This window comes from Vicugna pacos, chromosome 28, assembly GCF_048564905.1.
Source record: "Vicugna pacos chromosome 28, VicPac4, whole genome shotgun sequence".
NCBI lineage: Eukaryota > Metazoa > Chordata > Mammalia > Artiodactyla > Camelidae > Vicugna > Vicugna pacos.
In genome coordinates, this window is record NC_133014.1 from 5,035,516 (window position 1) to 5,056,206 (window position 20,691).

The window sequence follows — 20,691 nt, forward strand, 5'->3', positions numbered from 1 at the left end:
TGCTGTTTTTAAGTGTATTTTACCCATTGACATAGTAAACACAACTTACCTTTCTTTCTCCCGTAGATCGCTGGTAAAATAGATCAGAAAATGCGTTTGCATGAATGTGACCAATGCATTACAACTATGAAATACTTCCAAAGTGCAGATCTGTGTAAAGTTGTCATGTACATCAAATATTCAGCCAATTGCCTTATGATAAATATACGGTAGGCGCATAAGTATTAGAAAGTAAGATTAACCATCTGAAAACTACAAATATTCAAATCTTTACTAAAAGCAGCTTGCATGTGAAATTTAAATGACATATAATACACTAGAAAAAGGCTCCATTCCGAAGTTCTACAAAAAGGAATTGTATTTACAGATGGTATGAACAAATCACATACATCTAGCATCGTCTGGAAAACTTACTAGCATGCCATGGCTTAGTCAATATGCGTAACAACCCATAATTATTTTTCTAATAATCAAGGCAAAAGCAAAGAAATAAACGAAGCAATATAACAATGAGATAGAAAAAGACAAAGGAAAGGACCATCAAAACGTTTGACAGAATCAAAACGGCTTGAGAAACCAGTTAAACCCCTGAAGCTCTTTGTTTTTAAACAGGCAAGTCCTGTCACTAATCCCCTAAACACCCTGTGATCTGTAGACACCTCAGATCTTCACCCTTGCTCCAGAGCGCCCCCCACTGAAACAAGGTTTAATGGAAACTGCGAGATGTGCAGAGAAGAGACAGGCAATCTCCCCATCAGGGGATGAAAGCTACAGCGCCTCTGGCCCCCAGAGTCTCCCGGGGGTCACCCTGCAATGTGCCTCCGAGACAGGCCTCCGGTGTTCACAACAGCTGTGGAGCTGCGTGCTGCACCTGGAACACAGTCCGCACACCACGCAGGTCCTCCGTCCCTTCACTAACGTGCAACTCCTCCATCAGGAGGCTTCCAAAATGCAAATACAACCTAGGCTTCTCAGATGGATTTGATTTCAATCAAAATCAGTGCCAAACAAACATCTTTGATATGCAAACTGTCTACTCTAGTAAATAATGAAGAGTCATTCCCATCCCACACACCCACCTACAAACCCATAAGATCTTGAGAAAAGTTAGGATTTCATAGTCTTTAATAAAGCAAGCCTATTATTATCCTCATCTGGAAGTATTCTGAAAGTTTATAACCAGTGCATATTAAAAGCACATCTCATCAATAAATTTTCACATGCTGAACATATTAGCAATCTAATTTTTAAGTGGAAATTTTAAAATATCACATAGAATTATGTACATAGCAAAGGCACTTGGTTTTGATATATTTTTGCCCGTATTACATCTTCAATTAACCCACTTTAAGTTCATAAAAATTCAATCTGCATTATACGTGATTTGGTGTACAGATTTGCTATTTTTAAATATTTTTTAAGAATTACACAAGCATGCACAATTAAGTGAATAAATTTAGGTAACCAAACTTAACTTTGGTAAGAAAGTGGAATAACACGTTAGTGTCGTAGTGGCCCATTTTACCTGATGGATTTGCACGGCTCCTGCACAAAAGCAAGTGCTATCTGGTTTTAAACAACGAATGCCCTGCTCGCAGGAGTCAGCACACGTGCATGTGGATAGTCACACATGTGGAGAAGAAATGGAGTCAACTCTCTGACAACATTTGTTTTCTGTTCTTAGTTATTCTCCAAAGAATTTTTTTTGTCTAATAGCAGCAGAAGTGAATGCCAAGAAGGAGGCTTAAATCAAACCATGATCTGCCCCAGGTGATGTGGTTACACTGCTATCAAACCTTTGTTACCCACATGGACTCTACCATGTGCAGCAAAAGGGGGGCCCATGTTACCTGCTCCCTAAAGAACTAGGTTCTTGAAAGCACTTAAATAAGATGGAAGCACTCTGGCGTCCGGATAGATTCTGGGACCCTCTTATTAGAGAAAAATCACAAGTAAAAAGTTAACTCAAACAGCAACCAAAAACTTAGGTCAACTCATTCCGTGCTGGGATCACGGAAACAAAATTTTTTAAAATGCTGTGTTTTTACATCTCTCAGGAAAATATTGGTGGCAACAGTTTGATTAGTGATGTATCTGAATATGCCGTCCAACAACTAGAAACAGCAATCCAGCTAGCAGAGAAAAGAATATCCCCGCGGGGGCCAGAAAAAACGACCAGCCATACAGCACAGAAGGGGTGAAATCCGAGCAGTCCTTCATTTTCATGTTTTTGTAGCTTTCCATGTCGGCCACTGCCTGGACCCAGATGACATACAGCATCACCACCAGGGAGAACAGGATGCCTGAGGAGGACAAAACACAAGACCTTTAGCCTTTCTGAAGACGTGTGGCCAAGAATGCTAGATCAGACCAACCGCATGCTTGAGGATACGGCTCTCAAAGCACAGTCCTAGCTAAATCACCTGCTGTGTGTGAGTCCTTTTATCATGTCGCTATTGTGTAACTTCCAGAGCACTGAGATGAGGACGATAGCTGCAGAAGGACAGTGGTGGCAGCCGACAGGCATTTATCGGGCACTCACTGTGTGCCAGGCACGGTACTAGGTGCTTGTGAACGTTACAAAGATCCCTACCTCGTGGAATTTATTTTCTAACATTTACCCATCTTTACTATATGCCTGGTGTGTGACAAACACTGTAAGAATTATTTCTTTCAATGTGTACAATACACTCATGAAGTTGGGACTATTGACCCCCAGTATTAAAGGCGTACAACCACAGCTGATATTCAGCTCTGGTCTTTCTATTGTCATATTATTTTAACACAACTAACTAGTGCTGCGGTTAAATACGGCAATGACAACAGCAGCCAAGTCAGTACCAGACAGAGATGAAAGCACTGAACTGATGTAAAAGAATACACGTGATTCTTTAAAATAGATTCTGTGGAACAGAAAACCTCAGGTTTGAGATCAAGAGCCTTATTAAACAAAAGAAAGGAAGGAAAAAGACAGGGAGGGAGGCCAGGGGGGAAATGCTTAATGACTAATTAGAAGACAACACCGAAATTTATCCACAAGTTCAGTGTAACTGCAACCCCCCTATTCAAAAATACCGTTGGAATTGTAACAGTAGACCAGGTGTCAGGGTGTTGGACCCTTAACAAGCAGTAAGACAGACGAGCTTTATGAATGCGGAAATGTGAGAACACTACCAAGCACACTCTTTTCCACGCGACTGTCACTGTAATACGGCTGCGCGGAGCCAGGGACTCGGAGGAGTCCGCTAAGCTGGTTCCCCGGTGAGTGAGTGACAGGTCCCCACTCACAAATTTGTCCCAAAGCAAAAGACACTTGAGGTCACTTGCTATTTGTCCAATTCAAACTCGCCAAAGATCTATTTCACTCTTTAAGTCAACGACCTGAACCATCAGGTAAAACATCTCCACATCCTAACTGCCAGCCTGTCTGGAAGGTCACATGGCCCTGTGAGCAGGAGCAGAGACTGACGGATGTGGGCAGGAGAGAGCTGCTTTCACAAGCCTGGCCATCAATCACCCTTCTGGAGTGAACTGTGCTCCGACGGCATGTAGGATGTCCCCTCGCTTGGGTCATCAGTTTCATAAAGAATCCTGAGAAGTAAACGCGGGAGAAGGGCTCATACACGTGTCGAGGTGGGTCAGCATCGGAGCTGAAACTCGCTCCTCCTCCTGATACAAGCCACAGAGCTGCAGAGAGCCAGCAGCGACGCTTGACTCACACGAGGCACCCTTCACTCTGTGGTCTGTAATGTAAATGCAAATGCCGGGGCACAGAAGGGAGCAATTTCACTGCAAAATAACAGCCACATCCCAGAAAGACAGTAAAGACATAGCCGGCGAGCAAAGCCCTCAGCCGTACCTCAGACCCTGACAACAATATGCCGAGGCCATGTGTTGTCTAGCAACTCTGTGCATTTCTGTACATTTTTCCAGAAAATACACAGACAGCGTGCTCTGCTAATGCAAAGGTTTGGCTTAGTTATTTGCATACCATTTGCCTTATGCAAACATATTGCAAACCTTTCTTATTATTTGTGGATATGTTTTTCATCTCCCTTGCATTATGTTAATCTTGTGCTTTCAGGTATTTTTGTTTAAAAAATATTTCTTTTGTGAAAAACCAGTAGTCGTATACACATTTTTTCAAAAATTACAAAATTCATTACTGAATTCAGAGTATTTTTAAAAAATGTTGCAGGACGTCATGTAGATGATCCTTAGCAAGAAAGAATTCACTTCTATTTAAATATTGCTGCTATCTGAGGAGCAGTTACAGCCTGAAAGCAAGGAAGAACAGTTGTTTCTATCACCACCATCTTCAGCTTGCTCACTAACTGGAGATGTGGTCCATTTAATTCCTATCAGATCAGCTCATGATCATACTCCTGGGGTAAAACAGCGTTTTTCTAGTTTCTCTACCCAGTAAATCGCCAGTGTTTTACACATACACATGTCTGTCTGTGTGTGTGTATGTGTGTGTGCAGACAGACAGACAAACAGAAGGAAAGTGAACTAACAAACATGGGGAAAGTATTTAGATCAAAGGCCAATGGTTTAGCTGCCATGGCAGCAAGAATTTATGATGGGGGCCTACATGAAGTAAGTGGCCAAAATAAGAGTCAGGAGACTATTACTTACAGCTAGACTGATCAAATAAGTACACATACTGAGATTAACTGAAGTCAGGTCCTCCACCACCTGAAAAGGGAATTACAGATTTGAAAAGGGGAAAGCTGGAATGAACTCTATGATGTTTGCTTAGAACTGAATGCATCTGTGTGAAGCTATGGCTTTAGGTAGATAAATGAGTGAATATAGAAGTAAAAGCATGCATGTTTTAAAAGACACTCGGTGTGTGTATATAACTAGACATATTTCTGGCTCTCTGCCTGAGACACTCTGGGAGCAACAAAACCACCATAGCCAGCAGCAAGTACACCAAGCATCCAGGCCTTGGCTTCTAAACACAAGGAACTGTCTCTGCGAGACAGCTGAATCCAGGCCGGGACAGAAACCACAAGATGAGCCTGGAACATCACGTTACACAAAAAAGTGCAGACGCACTCAAAGAATAATGTGGGCATTTCACAAGCCAGCTTGATGGAGCTCCCCCTCGTTAATTTTGACAACATTTGACTGTCTGACAAATAATGACAGAGGCCCATTATATCTCACTAAATAAACAGGAATCCGTGAGACCACAGAGAATAACAAGCCAGTGAACAAGTAAGTGGGAGAAGGGAACGCATTTCATTAGAGAATGCTAACTTACAGTGCAGATGGAATAGCTGCACAAGGAATCACCGCTTGGCAATCACTTGAGTGATCATTAATTCAGGCAAGAAAAAAAAATGGATGCTAAAACTCGTGGATGAAATTTAGATGAGAAATAAATATTTACACAGGCTCAAAGTTTCTTCCCACGAAACACTTATTAGTTGTAAAGAAAAAAACTAGTAACTTCATACTAAAGAAACCTGGCAAATCCCACCTCACTCAAGTAATAAACGTTAACATCACCACGGACGTGACAAACTGATCTCACTTACCGCCTCATGAGATGCAGTGCAAAGAACACAGTGTCTCTGCTACGACACCGCAGCGAAAAGTGAAAAAAGCCCAAATCCAATCATGAGGAAGCATCAGACAAACCAATTCAGGAACATTCTAGAAAATCACAGGCCTGTAATCTTCAACAGGGCTAAGCTCATGAAGGTCAAAGAAGGATTTTTCCTGGTTTGATGGATACTCCAATGACACATCTAAATGCAAAGCATTATTCTGGGACTGGATTTTTTTTGCTATTAAAGACATTATTGGGAAAATTAGCAAAACTTGAATGGAACCTCTGGGTGAAGGGACTTGCAATTTCTATGTAAGTTTGCAAACATTTCAAAACAGCAAACAAAATGAATGACTCAAAAGAAGTATGGTGGAAGTCTGTGCTACGTGTGTTGAAAAGTGCACATGTTGGAGGGCGAGGGTGGGAGGAGATCTGTGTGTTCGTAGGCCCAGAAAGACACATCTTCTGGTGGGCTATTGTGACCAGTAGTGAACAGTAGGATTACTGATTTGGTCCACCTACCAAGTGAAGAGCCTCCTTTGGGGCAATAACAATACTACAGAAAAATCTTAATTACTACCCCTTGATACCTTAGGATCCTCATTCATAAATACATAAGCAGTAACTGTCTTGAGTAATGAGTTGTATTTCAAACCCACCTGCCACAGTGATTTTAATGGGAATAGAAAATATTGCTAATATTCAGCTAATAATTTGTTTAAAACGAAGTTATATTTAAATTAGTTGTACATTTTGAAAGCATAATCAATTTCCAGTTGAATTTTATCATTCCTATTTTTGAAGTCCAACAAAAATTCATAAAATAGCTCACTGGAAGCATAATCAAAATATGGCCACAAAGTCCAAAATTTGTGATCAAGGTAAAGCCACGGACAAGTCATTAAGTCACACTGAGAACGTGCTGGGTCTCCTTTACTGGCAGAGGGGGAGGAGCCATTCGAGCTTGGTGTTTTCTCTTACAAATGTCATGGTTTTGAGGTGGCAAGCCCCATAAAAGGACCGGCAGAACCCCCAAGCAGGGCCACTACTCTCCTGCCGGCACCATCTCATTCCCTGGCCCAGAGGCTCTATCTCATTTTTTGCCTCTGAAATGGTTTACTTACCCCTAAAATTCTATTGGTTCCCTGAGCTCACTTCTGATTGGTTATTTCCTTCACTCCTGATTGGTTATTACTCTCACTTCTGATTGGTCCACTTCCCTAACTTCTGATTGGTCCATTTGTAGTACTTCATTTGCATAGAGGTCATTCCTGATTGGCCTATTTCTACAAAGCTTGTTCCTGGTCGGTCAACTTCTGTTATACTTTATTTGCATACGATGTTGCAAAGTGTAAAACTGGCAGCCTATAAAGGCCTGTGTAAACCTAAAGATGGGGTCCAGAACTTGGAGTGCTAACTCCTCTGGGCCTGCTGGCGTAATAAACCTGAGTTCTCCAACTCTCCCAGTGCTGCTTGGTCTCTTGCCTGGATCTTGGTTGCTGTCACAACTGAGCTGTAACACATTTTTCTGCAACAGTTTCAAGTTGGAAAGCATTTTTTGAAACAAAGGTCACATAAAAATTAGTTACAAATGCCCCCTCATGATACAGATGACACTGGGGTTCATTAGGATTATTTGATTTGAGCTCAATATTTATACAAGACTTTGGATAATATCTGCAAATTAAGTTATGTGTAGGGTTGTTGCCTTGATACATATATTTTAAAAGCATGGAACACTGATGTATCAAATGGAAACACTTAAAAAAAATCCACAATACATGCAAACCAGTTTTGACATGTATTAACGCTTAATATGCTAGGACTCTTAAAAATTACAAGGTTTGAGGCCTTTCTCAACTCCCAAGAAGCCCTACACGTCATGCCAAAAGAGGAGGCATGGGCATTCGTGCAGGCTGAATCTAACCTCACAGGACCATCCGGAGTCAAAGTGTATACTTATTTTTTTCTAAACATTAAATAATGGGGAAAGGAAAATCTGCCAATTCTACATTTTCTAAAGAGTAATACTTGTCACTATTTTGTCATATACTTTCAAATTAGTATATATTACTTGTATATATTACATATTTCATTCATTAAAAATTAATTTTTCTATTTGACACAACACTGTAAAATGATTATGAATCAATAAAAATGTAAAAAAAATTAATTTTTCTGAGAAAATAAACTAGAAGTTCTTAAAAATAATTTAACTTTTTGTAATAGTTCATTCTTCTTTAAATTCACATGCATTGTTTTCTCTTATGATTAAGCTATGCTCACTTTTACATATCATAGTTCAGAAGTTGTAGAGCTACTAACGCATAATAGCCCATCATACATGCTCTTGGCTGATCTCCATCCTTCATTTTCTCGGACCCACTTCCCACTGACTTTCCTCCAGTTCTCTGAGACAGCCTGAGTAACTTACACAGTGATAGTCTCATGAATATGTACTGTCATCACGTACCTGATTTCCAGACTTTCATTGCTGCCCTCACTTCATCACACTAACTCCCAAATGCCTCTTCCCTTTCATTTCCTGGCCTCATGTTTTTAATCTAGTTAGCCAATCTATAATTGTCTGTCATCTACTGGATCTTTCAAATATTTGTTATTTCTTAGATTGGCATTATAATTTTAGGCATTAAACATCCTGTATATTCAATACTCTGCACTCCCATGAGAAACAATTATTAATAGAGAATGATCATGGGGGTTGCCCACCTCTACAAGTAATTAGGGGTTTAATCTGAAAAGCAGAGTTTCACATAACACCAAGAAAGCGTCTACTCACAGCAACTGAGTTTCAGGAAGTACTCAGTGGTTGAAAGGCACCAGCCTGGTATCTGTCTGCCCTGGTTCTAGGTTTACTGTCTAGAAAGCTCTGCACTTTCTTAGCTGAGGAACCTTGAGTGAGTCTCTTACGTCTCTGTCTCCGTTCCTTCATTTATAAAACAGAGACAGCACAAGTGCCCACCATAGACAGCAGAACTAACGGAGGTGAAGTGCTTAGCACGCTGCCTGGAACAGGGCAAGCACATAACAACCACTGGCTACTTAAATTATTAAGCTTTGGTAGCAGCTCTTGCTTGTGGATGGCAAATATTATTCTCTGAAGTCTTCTAAAGCATCAGAGCTTCTCAGGTAACTGGGCTATTTTGGGACTGGCCCAGAGGCAAGAGAATACACTTGGCACAGGGACTCGCGGCTCTGAGATTCCGGGAGAGAAGTGAGGGCCGACTGCCTCACATGTGTCTGCCCGTGTCCCGCTGGGATTCTCCACCAGGTGGCACCCGTCCCGTCACAGCCCCTCTGGGATGTTGTGGAAAGGACATCAGGCGACTCCAGACTGGGGCTTACCGTCCGGTCAAGCAAGCCTCCTGCCCTCCCCAACAGCCCTCAGTTATGGGAAGTAAAAGTTCTTTCTATGTTGATCTGATCACTGAGGTGAATCTATACCCAACGTGCCTGTCTCTCCTACACAAGAAAGTATAAAGGGGAAAAACGGCCTCAGAAAAAGCATAACATAATTTAGTAAAGAGACCGATGTGCCTTACCCCACTCACTAATAGCTATTTTTCAGCGAAACGGCTGTTTAGGGGAAGAGAGGGGAAAAAAAAAATTTGCAAAGAAATTAAACCCCTTCCAGCACTGAGATGTTAATGATACACCTACTCTGGAAAAGAAGGAAGCAGATGGAAACGCACTCTGCCCTTCCGCGTGGCAAAATTAATGCCGGACCAGAGATCCTACTCACAGGCCAGAAAGAGTCGTGTCACCCAACACAGCTGAAGACTCCCTTGCGGGGTCGAGATGCATTATCCCCATAATAATATGTCATGTGAGTGGAGGCATTCGTTTGCCAGGCCCATTGCTCTAGTTCTAAGAAAAACGGCTCAGATACAATTTTCAAGGTGGTGGCGGGAGCATTTATTCAAGTTTTAAGTTTGAGTTTTTTCAGAAAAGTCCCACCAAAGGGATGATTGAGTGGGCCTCTCACCTCCAAGATCTGTCTGGGTGGGAGCAGAGCCCAGACGATCCACATGACATACAACCAGGACGCGCAGGGAGCCCAGGCTGGGCTGGAGGCTGGGGCGTGACGGCCCCCGCAGAGAATCACCCTGTCTCCTCCCTCCTCCTCCGCTGCCCTCCCTTCCGTGCCCTCATCTGCCCCAGACGCCAGAGATGCACTGCGCTGGGTGTGACATGCCCCCCTGGGAATTCTCCTCTGGGGACCCGTCTCCTCACTGTGGTGCCATCTCCGGCAGGCCTCACTGCACTGCACTCAGCTTCACTGCACATCTCAGATATCATGATTTTCAGTGAATCAAAAGTTTGTGGCTGCCCTGCTTCGAGCAGGTCTGCTGGCACCATTTTTTCCAACAGCACTTGCTCACTTTGTGTTTCTGTGTCACACACTTTGTTAATTCTCATAATATTTCAACCTTTTCCATTATTGTATTTGTTATGGTGATCTGCAATCAATCATCTTTAATGTTACTATTATAAAAAGATTACACCTTGCTGAAGGCTCCAAAGATGATTAGCACTTTTTAGCAATAAAGTATTTTTAAATTAAGGTAAGGATGGTTTTTGGACACAACGCTATTGTACGTTAACAGGTTCCAGTGTAGCAAGTGGGTCTGGAAGGGAATCTGCAATCTCTCTGAAGTGTGCCTGTGTTTACCAGATCGGTGCTCTATTCAAAACCAAGTTAAGACAAACCGGATCCTAAAAGCCTGTTACACACATTTCAACTGATAAGCAATATGGGGAAAATAATATACAAATAAATAAAATACTTTCAAAGAAGTATCTCAGAAAGAAAAGTCATAAGACTTTAAAATACTTTTGTAAATAAAAGCTCTTCTCAGCTCCTTCTTGCTTAGTATTAACCAAGGCTGACTTACTCTAGCACTTAAAAAAATGTCAGATCCAGGACATTAAAATTCCACATTTTAATAGTAGCAGCATCCAACACAGTAATTTTCCTAGATAAATTCCCAAATATGACAACTGAAGGCGCCAATCGAGTGTGCAAAGTAGGCAGTTTCAGAAATCTAAGCGTGACCAGTTCTTCCGTTCCTGCTTAGAAGGCAGGTCTGTGTACCTAAGCCTTTGCATTGAGCAAAAGGGAAATGCAAGCAGCCGTTCTGCATTTCATGAAAATAAGAGACACTAGTTCTGCTGCAGAAGTACATCTGGCGGATACGTCAGTAGCGCATAGTTTCAGTTAATCCTTTTTTCTTTCCACCGTCCACCTCCAGCAAACCAGACGTCTGAATATAAAGCTGAAGTCCCAGACCTGGGTGAAATATCCGGCTCCATGCTGGGCGGTTATGCTTTTGGTCCGAAAGCCCACTTCTCGCACACTAAGGCAGACACAGACGCTCTGGGAAGGCCGCCTACCCAGGCACGCACTCGCTGGCCCTCCAGGCCCGTTGTCCTCACACCGAGGCCCCCTTTGCCTCTCCCAGGTCAGCGGCTGTTTACAGCATATGGGCATGGGGACAGCAGGTGCAAGCGGGGAGATGTGTGGGCCTGCAAGTCTAGAACGCCTGCCTCCAGGCCGTCAGCAGTCCCCCCCAATCCTGTCCTGCTCTCCGTCTTCTGGTTCCTCCACGTGCTCTTCTGCTCCAACTGCTGCCGTGCTCGGCTTTACCTGGAGGAAGACGCAAGGAGCCAGGCACGACCCGCAACGCCTCCTGTGTGTTTGGTCTCAGACAAAGGAAACAATGTCTGAAATATGTCCCTCGGCTTCTCTGAGCTATTTTTCCAGGATTAAGACTAAAAACTCTCTCGTATTAGGCATCCATCACAGTTATCTTATCTCGTGCGGAAATGAGTGTGGCTTATGATGAGCTGCCACAAAATCTACTGGTCTCCTGAAAGGAGGAAGGAAAACCAACCACAAATCCAACTTCCTTCTCAGTCAGTACAACCCTCTAGATACAAGAATGTTACATTTCCTTCATCTTCACTTACTTCCCTTCCTTCCGTTTTTAAGGGGGGTCCCTGCCCCTGTATTCTTAGAAAGCACTGTTCCCAGTCCAGAAGGACCAGCGCTGAGCCACAGAATGATGTGCTCAGGCCGTCTGCCCTACACGGTAAAGGATTTACACAGTTCACCCCAGTTCACTCCGCTCTGTCCCTAGTGACCAACAGCAGCTTGTGAAATAGCTGTCTGGGCAAAGAACACCCTGCGGTCACAGACTGGGGCTGCAGTCAGGCCCCAGCACTGCCTCCATCACGTTCCAAAGGATGACTCACATTGCAAAGGTGTCCTTCCCTTTGGCCAGCACATACTGGGCCTGGCGTGTGGGCTGCTGGGTTCCTCTGATGTGCAAGATGTCCGTGTGGTCTCACAACGTGAGACTCTAACAAGGCATTAAGCCAAGAAGCTGTCCAGGCCCCTCTACCCAGGTGAGACTCTGTCCAGCTCTACATTCAGCAGAAAAATGTAATCTCAGTTTGTCATTCTGAAAAGGTGATTTCAACTATGGAAGGACAATCTTTCTACCCCGGGCTGCTGGTAAACCACTAACTCCCAGCTTTTGTGGCTTATCAGCCAATGTCAGTGTCTCAGAGCATCCAGACCCCATCACTAGTCTCGCGCTCCCGAGTCCCATTCAGGCTTGGCGCCTGTCCTGATGTCGCTTTGCTCGGGCATTAAGAATATTCAGCTGTACAATTATTTCCTCCACGTAATTCAAACATTCTGCAACGTCACGCCTTCCCGCGTCTCTCCCGTCACACCTGACACCGCAGGGTTAGGAGAAGACACAACTGTCCTTTGTCTCTGAGTTCTCCTAGAGTCCACACTAACAAGTTCACTGAAACCTTAGCAACTGTTCAGGCAGTGGAGAGTGTGGCGTGAGACTCACTGAAACAGACTCGGGTGTCATACATCCTGACGATGACCATACACTTGGCCCAGAACTGAACTTCCCTGGGGAACACATGGCTGGCCGGCCTGAGGAGGCGTCTGCCCAAGTGCAGGGAGTGGCAGCATATGGCCTCCAAACCTTGCTCTGAGCTGTCGGCACAATGAGAGGAAAGCCGTGGCCCCCACCCCTTGCTCACATGGACAGCTGTGACACCAACGTGCGGGGCCCTGCGCAGAATGCCCCAAAATAGTCTCCCTGCTGATGCCAAGAGAGCCTTTTTGCGTGTACACACCCAGCGACGGCCACTTGGAATTTGGTTTTGCCCTGTCTTAAGGCCATCTGCCCAAATAAAGAAAGAGCATCCAATCTTGTTTGTGGCATTGATGCAGTAACCACAGCGACCGTGGGCCCGGGCCACACCTGCTCCCACGCACAGAGCGCCGGCACAGGGAGAGGGCGGGGCAGGGAACGGAGGGGCCAGCCCCCGAAAGAAAGAAGTCTGGCGGGGACTAGGCCCTGGAATGAGAGCTCTTCACCTTGAAAATGTAACATCTAACCAAAGAAAGCATTATGAAGTCAATCCAGTTTAACCCAGTAATGACCACACACATAGTTCCATATTAAGCGCAGTGCAGAACAGGCTTGGCTGCCCAGAAACCTGGTGTTCGGCACCTATTTCCCTGGTGTTCGTATAGAACAGTACGTACATTTCCGTCTCCAACTTTGAAAGAGCTAGCTGCCTGTCAACGTTATCTGGGGGATTTAATAATAGAAACTTGAAAGATTTAAAAAGTTCTTCTGTCTTAAAAAGTATTGCCCGGGTTTAAGGATGATTTATTTGCTCCATAACTGCTTTAAAAGATTGTGGAAACTGCTACTGGACAGTCAGTTTTAGTTATTCCTCAGGGCATTACTCTTCCTACCCAAACTGATAAAAAAGTAAACAGTAACTTTTTTTTTTTTGACCTCATCCAAAAGAATATGTCTCTGCGTTCCTGGGAGATAAACGGTCCTGCACAAAGAACTGGGCCATGAAGGAAATGAAGAGCCAGATCTGAGAAGCAGTATCCTCCCAGGCACCTGGCTTAGGGGCTCTCAGGCCGGGCTCCCAGGACTCCGTGGGCACTTCTCACCCAGCTGGCTTTCTCATCAGGACCTGAACCGAGAGGGCCTCAGCCCCACCCTCTGCAGAAGAAGGCTGAGCGAAAAAGGAAAGTCTGTTGGTCACAGGCATGTGGGTACAAATCAGATGCTTCCTCTTCCTACGAAGCCCTCAGCCAAACACAATTCTTTAGATAAACTACCTTTTCTCAAACAAATTACAAACTGGAAAAATGACCAACCAATTTTTTTTTCAAAAACAACACACACACACACAGTTACCTAATAAGACCAAGCCAGGATCACAGCATGTCTGAGTGGTGCCCTCAGTGGTGGCGCTAAACTGCTGCCAGCACAGGGTCCCTTTACTGACAGATTTTGGAAGGTTAAAAACCAAAGAAGAAGAAGAAGAAACAAATATTCACACATTTGAGCAGAGAACTGTTATTTCTGGGAAGACCATGGGAAAATGCACACCTTAACTAGACCATGGAATGAAGCGAGGGTAGGGTGTAGTTTAGGGGAGAAAAACAAATATTTGGTAAAGAAGATGCTCAGTTCTAAGGCATATAAGAGACTTGACTCGGTCGTATGAAATCACGAAGTGAAGAAGAGAGATGACCAGTTATGAGATCTACGTGAAAGAAGCCAGGCGTAAAAGGCCACATGTTGTGTGATTCCACACGCATCAAATGTCCAGAAGAGTGAACCCACAGAGACAGAAAGTAGATCTGTGGTTCTCAGGGACGGAGTGAGGGGAGGAGAGGAGAGAATGAGGTTTCTTTGTGATGTGATAAAAATATTCTGGAGTCAGACAGTGGTGATCTTTGCTCAACTCTGGAAACGTACCTAAAACACACTGCATTATACATTTTAAAATGGTAAATTTTGTGGTATGTGAATTGTATCTTAATTATTTTAAATTATTTTTAAAATTATGAGCTCAAGTGGGTAAATCCAGGCCTTTGATAAAGGCCCTGAAAACTCAGTGAAGAAGAGTTGAAACAAAGGACGAAAGAAAGAAGGAATGGGTCAAACAGGGCCCTTGTTCTTGGTGGTTGTTCTCAGGTGTTGGTTTTGCTTTTTGTTGTTGTTGTTTTATAGGAGGAGGGTCTGGAAGTTCTTCGAGCAGAGGATCTATATCTGATTATTCTTTTTATTGTCTATGCAAAGTTAAGCACCATATTGCACACAAATGGTGCCTAAGAGAACTGCGTGTTAGTTGACCGCTGACTGAATGACGCTGGGCAGTGGCGTGCGCTGTGTCTGCGGGGATTATAAAGACAGGAGAGCCGTCCGCTCGTCCTGCCGTGCACGGTCACCACACTCTCATGTGAGATCTACCTACCTGGTGTCACAATACAAAATACTCAGGGACAGTTTGGTCTTAGTCATGCTGAAGTTTGTCTAAATTCCCAGAATTACTATGTTTACAAAACACCTTGTGCTTGTGTTTTCAGGTTAGTGCTCTGGCTTTTACTTCCTAATTAAGTGAGAAAGTCTTAAAATTCACAAGACTCATCTATTCAATTATTTTCCTGTTTGTACTACAACCATTTTAGCAGGAATTCGAAAGACTACTCAGAAAGCTGACTAAAATAAATGCAGGTTTTACAAAGAAGAGGTGTTTAGATAATGCACATGAACTTCAATTAAGAAAATGGAATGACAGTGTTATAGAAAAAGATGCTTTTTCCCAATAATAACTAAATCATGAGGCTCTGTAATATCGTAAGGGGGCTACCTTTTTAAGAGTACGCAAAAAGCTTCACCTATGTCCAGATGTTACAGAGGGACATGTTATAACCCCCATTTTACAGGTGGAAAATTAATAGGATAAGAGAGATTAAAGGACTCTCAGAGCAGAGCTTTCCAGTCCAGTGCCTTCGTTCATCTAACATGGATACAAGGAGCAAGTGGGAAACAGGAAGTCCCTGGAAAAGTGTGTGGCATACAGTTAGCACTGAGGAAATACTATATGTGAATATCAACATCTTACTACACTAGAAGCCTCACCGCTGAAACTAGACATTGAAAATCGGAAGACAAGGAGAAAATCTATGGCTGGAAATCACATGCTTCACACCAGACGTACCTGCGGCAATATAGGAGCCTCCCCCGGCTTTATAGAGGAAGTGGCTGGCGAAGGGGGCTGCACAGATGATCAGAAAGCTTGCAGTCACCACGGCAACTACCCCCAGAAGCATCAGGACCGCCCAGAAGCCACGGTAAACTGCAGACCCCGGGAGAAAAGGAGAAAAGAAAGACACACTTAGACTGTGAACACAGCAGACTGTCACAGTTTCTCTCTCGTCGCTCCCCTGATCTCAGCCCCAGCACTGCTGAGCAGAGGCCCAGGCTGCAGTTCTGAGTTGTCTCTAAAAGGAAGCTTCAGCAGATGACCTTGGACTCAGTGGTGCTTCTGTCTACACGTGCTCTGTGCTGACACCACGCACGGGCTTAGTGTGCTTTGGGTGCTCATTTTTCTAACCAGATTACCCATTTTAGAAGTGGGAGCACCTAAAGTTCTAGAAAGACTACTCTTGAGCAAGTTCCCAGAAGGGTCACACACACAGGTGTTCACACCAAATGGACAAGGACATAAAAAGGCATTCATAGTCACAAACACTGCCTCTTACTTCCTGCCAAGATGTTGACGCCACAGTGATCCCTTAGAAGCTGTTAATAATCACCCCAATCTCCTAACAGAAAAGCACATTTCTATTTAGATTGTGACTCTATTGGAAAACAGTCTTAAGGTAATAAAGATGTCAAGCAAAGCCAAAAAAAAAGTTTTATCAGACTGAGATTTTAAAATCAGATATATTTAAGGCATACCACTTTCTATTAGTATTTGTTCTTAGGAAGTTTTAAAATAAGAAGTTATAGTGGTCTCTTAGTCAAGGGCCAGCAAGTCTGAATTAATGGATGCAGCTGATAAATAAATTGTGGATTTGGTGATTTACAGTAATCAAATAGAGAGGAATTCTAATGATCTTTTTTGAGTGGAATAATTACTGATCTATTAAATTCATCATTTCCCAAAGGCTAACACACTAAAATAAATTTCTTCATGCATAAATGAGGAAAGGCTCGGTGAAACATACTCATCAAATTGCAGTTTTTCATGAAAGTACAGCAACTATAAAAAGCAAAGAATGAATCTTCTCAATAAGCCCACATGGTAAAGAAAAAACATATACGTCAATCAACCGGAAACTTTAAGAGGAAAGAGGACGAGAAGATGGAAAATCGAGGCGAGCAATCCCTGCAGTTAAATGGGAAAGGCTTACACTGTCGTGTGAATAACCCAGTTTGAAGGCAGGAGCAGAAAGCAGGCTTCCCCTCCCGCGGCAAGGCCGCTCGCGGGCAGAGGCCGCGGGCCTGCCGGCTCGGAGGGTCCCTGCGGCTGCGCTGAGGCTCCGCTCCGGCACAGGGGCAGAGAGTGAAAGGCTCTGGGCCAAGCGCCTGCTCTCCTGCCGCACAGCGGTCGCCGTTTTACATTGCCCTCCACTTCACCGACTTCAGCGCCTGTCCCGGCGGCTCTGCGGCGAGTGCGGGGGGATGAGCACTAGCAAGGGCTGGTCTGGGAAAGGAGCCTGTTCCCCTGCCTTCTGACCACCCTCTGGTCATGACCGACGCTGGACAAAATGGCAAACAACCGTCTTGAGGAGCCTGAAAGCGAAGAGTAGCCAGTGGACTAAGGAGGGAAGTCAAATCCTAACGGAAGGTCAACTCAGCTACAAGGGGTTTTCTGGGTTTTTTCTTTTTTTTTTTCTCATCCAGGATTTGGCCTGTAGACAAGACAAATTGGGAGCTGTGTAAATGGGTCAAACAGCACACCATCCCTAGTCAAGGCCGTCATTCTGGCTAAAGAAGCAAGACAGGGACCCTGCAAGCCAGAGTGTGCAGAGGCCCCCACGTTTCCATCTTCCTGGCCCTGCTTCACGACCAGCTGTACACCTAGGTCTGCACTGCCACCCCCGAGGAGGCGCGGTCATTTAACATCCCAAACATGACCCAACCCTTCGGACAGAAGAATCAGAAGAGACCCAGCGGTGCAAAGAGCACGGGGATCACCGCTGATGCCTCCCTCGTCCCCTGCTGCTCTGTATGGATGCCCCCGCATGGACCTCTGCACAGCACCGGGGGTCAGAACTCCAGAGGAAGCCGGTCTTTCCACTCAGAGAAACTGGAGAGAGGGGCCCTAGAAGCCGAGCGTGTGGGAGAAATCCCGCAGATGAGAGAGGTTTAGAGAAGAGAAGCCCTGTTGCCTTTTCAAACAACAAATCAATATTCTCCAGTAAAAGGCAGGAGCAACGGATTTGTATTTGAGGGAAGGGGGAACCTGGCTGCCTGGAGTTGTGACCACACAGAAAATAGCTCCCAAGCAAAATTCCTCACTGCAGTCACCGCATGCTTTATTTTCTGCTTGTGCTTCAACATGCAAAACTACACAACTTTAAACCTATTTTAAAATTCCTTGGAACTTCCTGTTTCTTAGCTAACTATGTTACCAAGTTTGCATATGCGGCACACTTTGGTTCCAGAATTGAAATGTTCAGTTGTAATGAAAAAACGTCTCTTGGAATTAGCTAGTTCTTTCACTGTCTTAAGCAAAACTGAGGCCATCAGAGAATTTTCAACATAAAGTGAATGAAGTGCATGTGTTTTTGGAAAGTCAAATGTGATATGGGGGCCCTCCACTAACTAACTGTGTGACTCTGACAGACCACAGTTTTCTGATTCAGAAAACTCTATCCTTCTTGTGAGTCTATAGTAAGGACTGAGAAAATACATGAAAAGTAGTTGCATGCGGTAAGAACTCAGCGCCTTTACTATTACGATTATTACACACTTTGTAGTAAAATGTTCTTGTCAACAATGCAGTTGACACAAAGCGGAGACCTATTAATCTCACAGGTCTAGGGTGGGGACCAGCTTTCAGTTCTAATACACACACTCCAAAAGTTTTAAAAGATGTTAGTGGTTTATATTGTTTAAAACTCCTCGATCTGGAATGTATCTCTGAGAATCCTTAATTTGTTTCCTTGTTCTTAATATGAGCCCACAGAAACTGCAAAGCTTTGTCTTTGAAAGCTTCGGACAGGTCTAAGTGAGAACAGCTCTAAAAATCCATGCCGACCATTAAATACAATTCAAAGCTCAACTTAAACAATATTGAATTTCTATTAATTCCTTAGAACAGGAAGCAAGGCTTACAATGTAAATAGATTTACATGTCATCTGTATCACCACCATTTGGATTAGTTAAAGGAAAGTTTCATCTGAATCTGTGAAAGGCCAGAATTAACTACTATTTTCAGTGAAGCTCTGTTAATTCCAAACAAATTGGTGAATTGACCTAGCAAAGCGGTCCTTGGTCGGGTGTTGTAATGAGGAGGAGGATGAGTAATTAGTCTAATAACGGACATTTATATGGTTCTCCTGAACTATTGTTTATTTTCCTAAATTGATTAAACTTTTACCCTTACCATATTAATCTCACTGCCAATCTGCTTAGTAACTTCATTCTAGTAGAATTTGATTGAAAATCATTAGCCCACAGTATACTGAACTGTCATATCAATATATTCTGTGGGAGTATAACATTTTGTATTTTTATAGTTTTCTATGTACAGTATTTTTGGGTTTTCATTTGAAGACTATCTTGTTTTTTTAATGGACAAAAGAGACATCAAGTGATTAGCGACTCTGGTTTGTTAAATAAGAGTATGGAATGCAAACTGCGTTCATGACGTCTCAGAGCATTCATAAAACACACATAACGTGAAGAGTCTCAACTGCACTGCAAGTTCAGATTTCAGATTCAAACAAGGTGTCAAAGGATCTCATGTCCCAGTGTGTCTCAGGATGTACCCAAAAGGCCAGATTCCAAGCGACACATACAGGAAGTGGAGGGAAACATCTGCGAAGAATCCGTCACGGGCGTGGGGGAGGGATAAATGGGAGTCTGGGATTAGCAGATAAAAACTGCCATACCTAAAATAAACAACAAGGTTCTACTGGTAAAAAAAATACATACATACATAAAAATAAATACGCAGGGAGAAAGAAGAATCCTTCAGATAGGAAATGCACAAATCACCCAAATGACAGGACAGAAATGGCCATGAAATAAAGTGGACTATTAATTGTGCACATCCGCTTGTGCACGAGTGTGCCTGTGCACGTGTGTCTGTGCGCACATTACACAGACAGGAGGCTAACGGCAGAACTGGCATCTGTTCCAGATTCCATGTAAAGGGCTAGAAAAATAAAACCCTACAGTGTTTTTTCCCACTAAGAAGGCAATAAAAATGCACAGAAACCTCATTAGTTCAGATGATGGGTAAAAGCAGCCTGAAGTTTTAACTGTGGATTATTTCAGAATAAGTCCCATTCCAAGTCACTCATATCCATCCAGTAACTCAAACAGTGTCTCCCGAGGGACCTCAACGCAGGGCCCTACCAAGCCCGCCTGGTGAACAGGCACGTTGCTGGCAACCAGAAGCCACTTAATTGAGCAAATATATTTCAATGGCTCTCCAGGTGCCAGGCACCAAAAACTGCTAGACTAAGACAGAACCCTCCCCTCCTAAGTGCAGTCCAGTGAGGGAAAAGCAAATAATTTTACACTGTGTGCTAAGCGCCCTAGTGGAGGGGTGCACAGAGTGTCAGGGAGCCACACGGCCGCCACACAGAGAGGCCCCTGTGTCAGGGCTGGCGGTCATGAGAGAAGGCCACCTGTACCAGGTATGGTTGAGCTGGGCCTTTACGTGTGCCCAGGTTTCCGGAGGCAGGAGGCAGGAGGAAGGTCAGTCCAACAGTGGGAACCTAGGAAGGCAGCCCTGGCCTTACATGCCACTCAAACTACTACATATCAAATAGATAAACAACACGTTTATACTGTAGAGCACAGAGGACTATATTCAATAACCTGTAGTAACCTATAATGAAAAAGAATATGAAAAGGAATATTACGCATGTACATGTGTGACTGAAACGTGATGCTGTGCACCAGAAATGGACACCACATTGTAAACTGACTAGACTTCAATCATAAATAAATCAATCAAATAAATAAATACGCAAGAGCCACTGCTTTATCACACTGGCCCTCCAGAGACCCCA

General features: G+C 43.7%; 1 protein-coding gene across 7 annotated transcripts in view; it reads right to left on the reverse strand.

Annotated features, from left to right (window-relative positions):
• Positions 1-246: 246 nt before the first annotated feature.
• Positions 247-20,691, reverse strand: part of TMEM182 (transmembrane protein 182) — a 51,628-nt gene continuing 31,183 nt past the window's right edge. For 5 of the 7 annotated variants that reach the window (XM_072951230.1, XM_072951228.1, XM_072951227.1 and 2 more), the window contains 2 exons: positions 15,653-15,790; positions 247-2,303 (listed from right to left, as the gene is read on the reverse strand). In XM_072951230.1, the coding sequence (XP_072807331.1) occupies positions 2,083-2,303; positions 15,653-15,790 (359 nt within the window). In that variant the 3' untranslated portion in view covers positions 247-2,082. Of the gene's footprint in view, positions 2,304-11,103; positions 11,232-15,652; positions 15,791-20,691 lie in introns of those variants that run through there. The other 2 variants (XM_072951231.1, XM_072951232.1) reach the window with 2 other exon arrangements.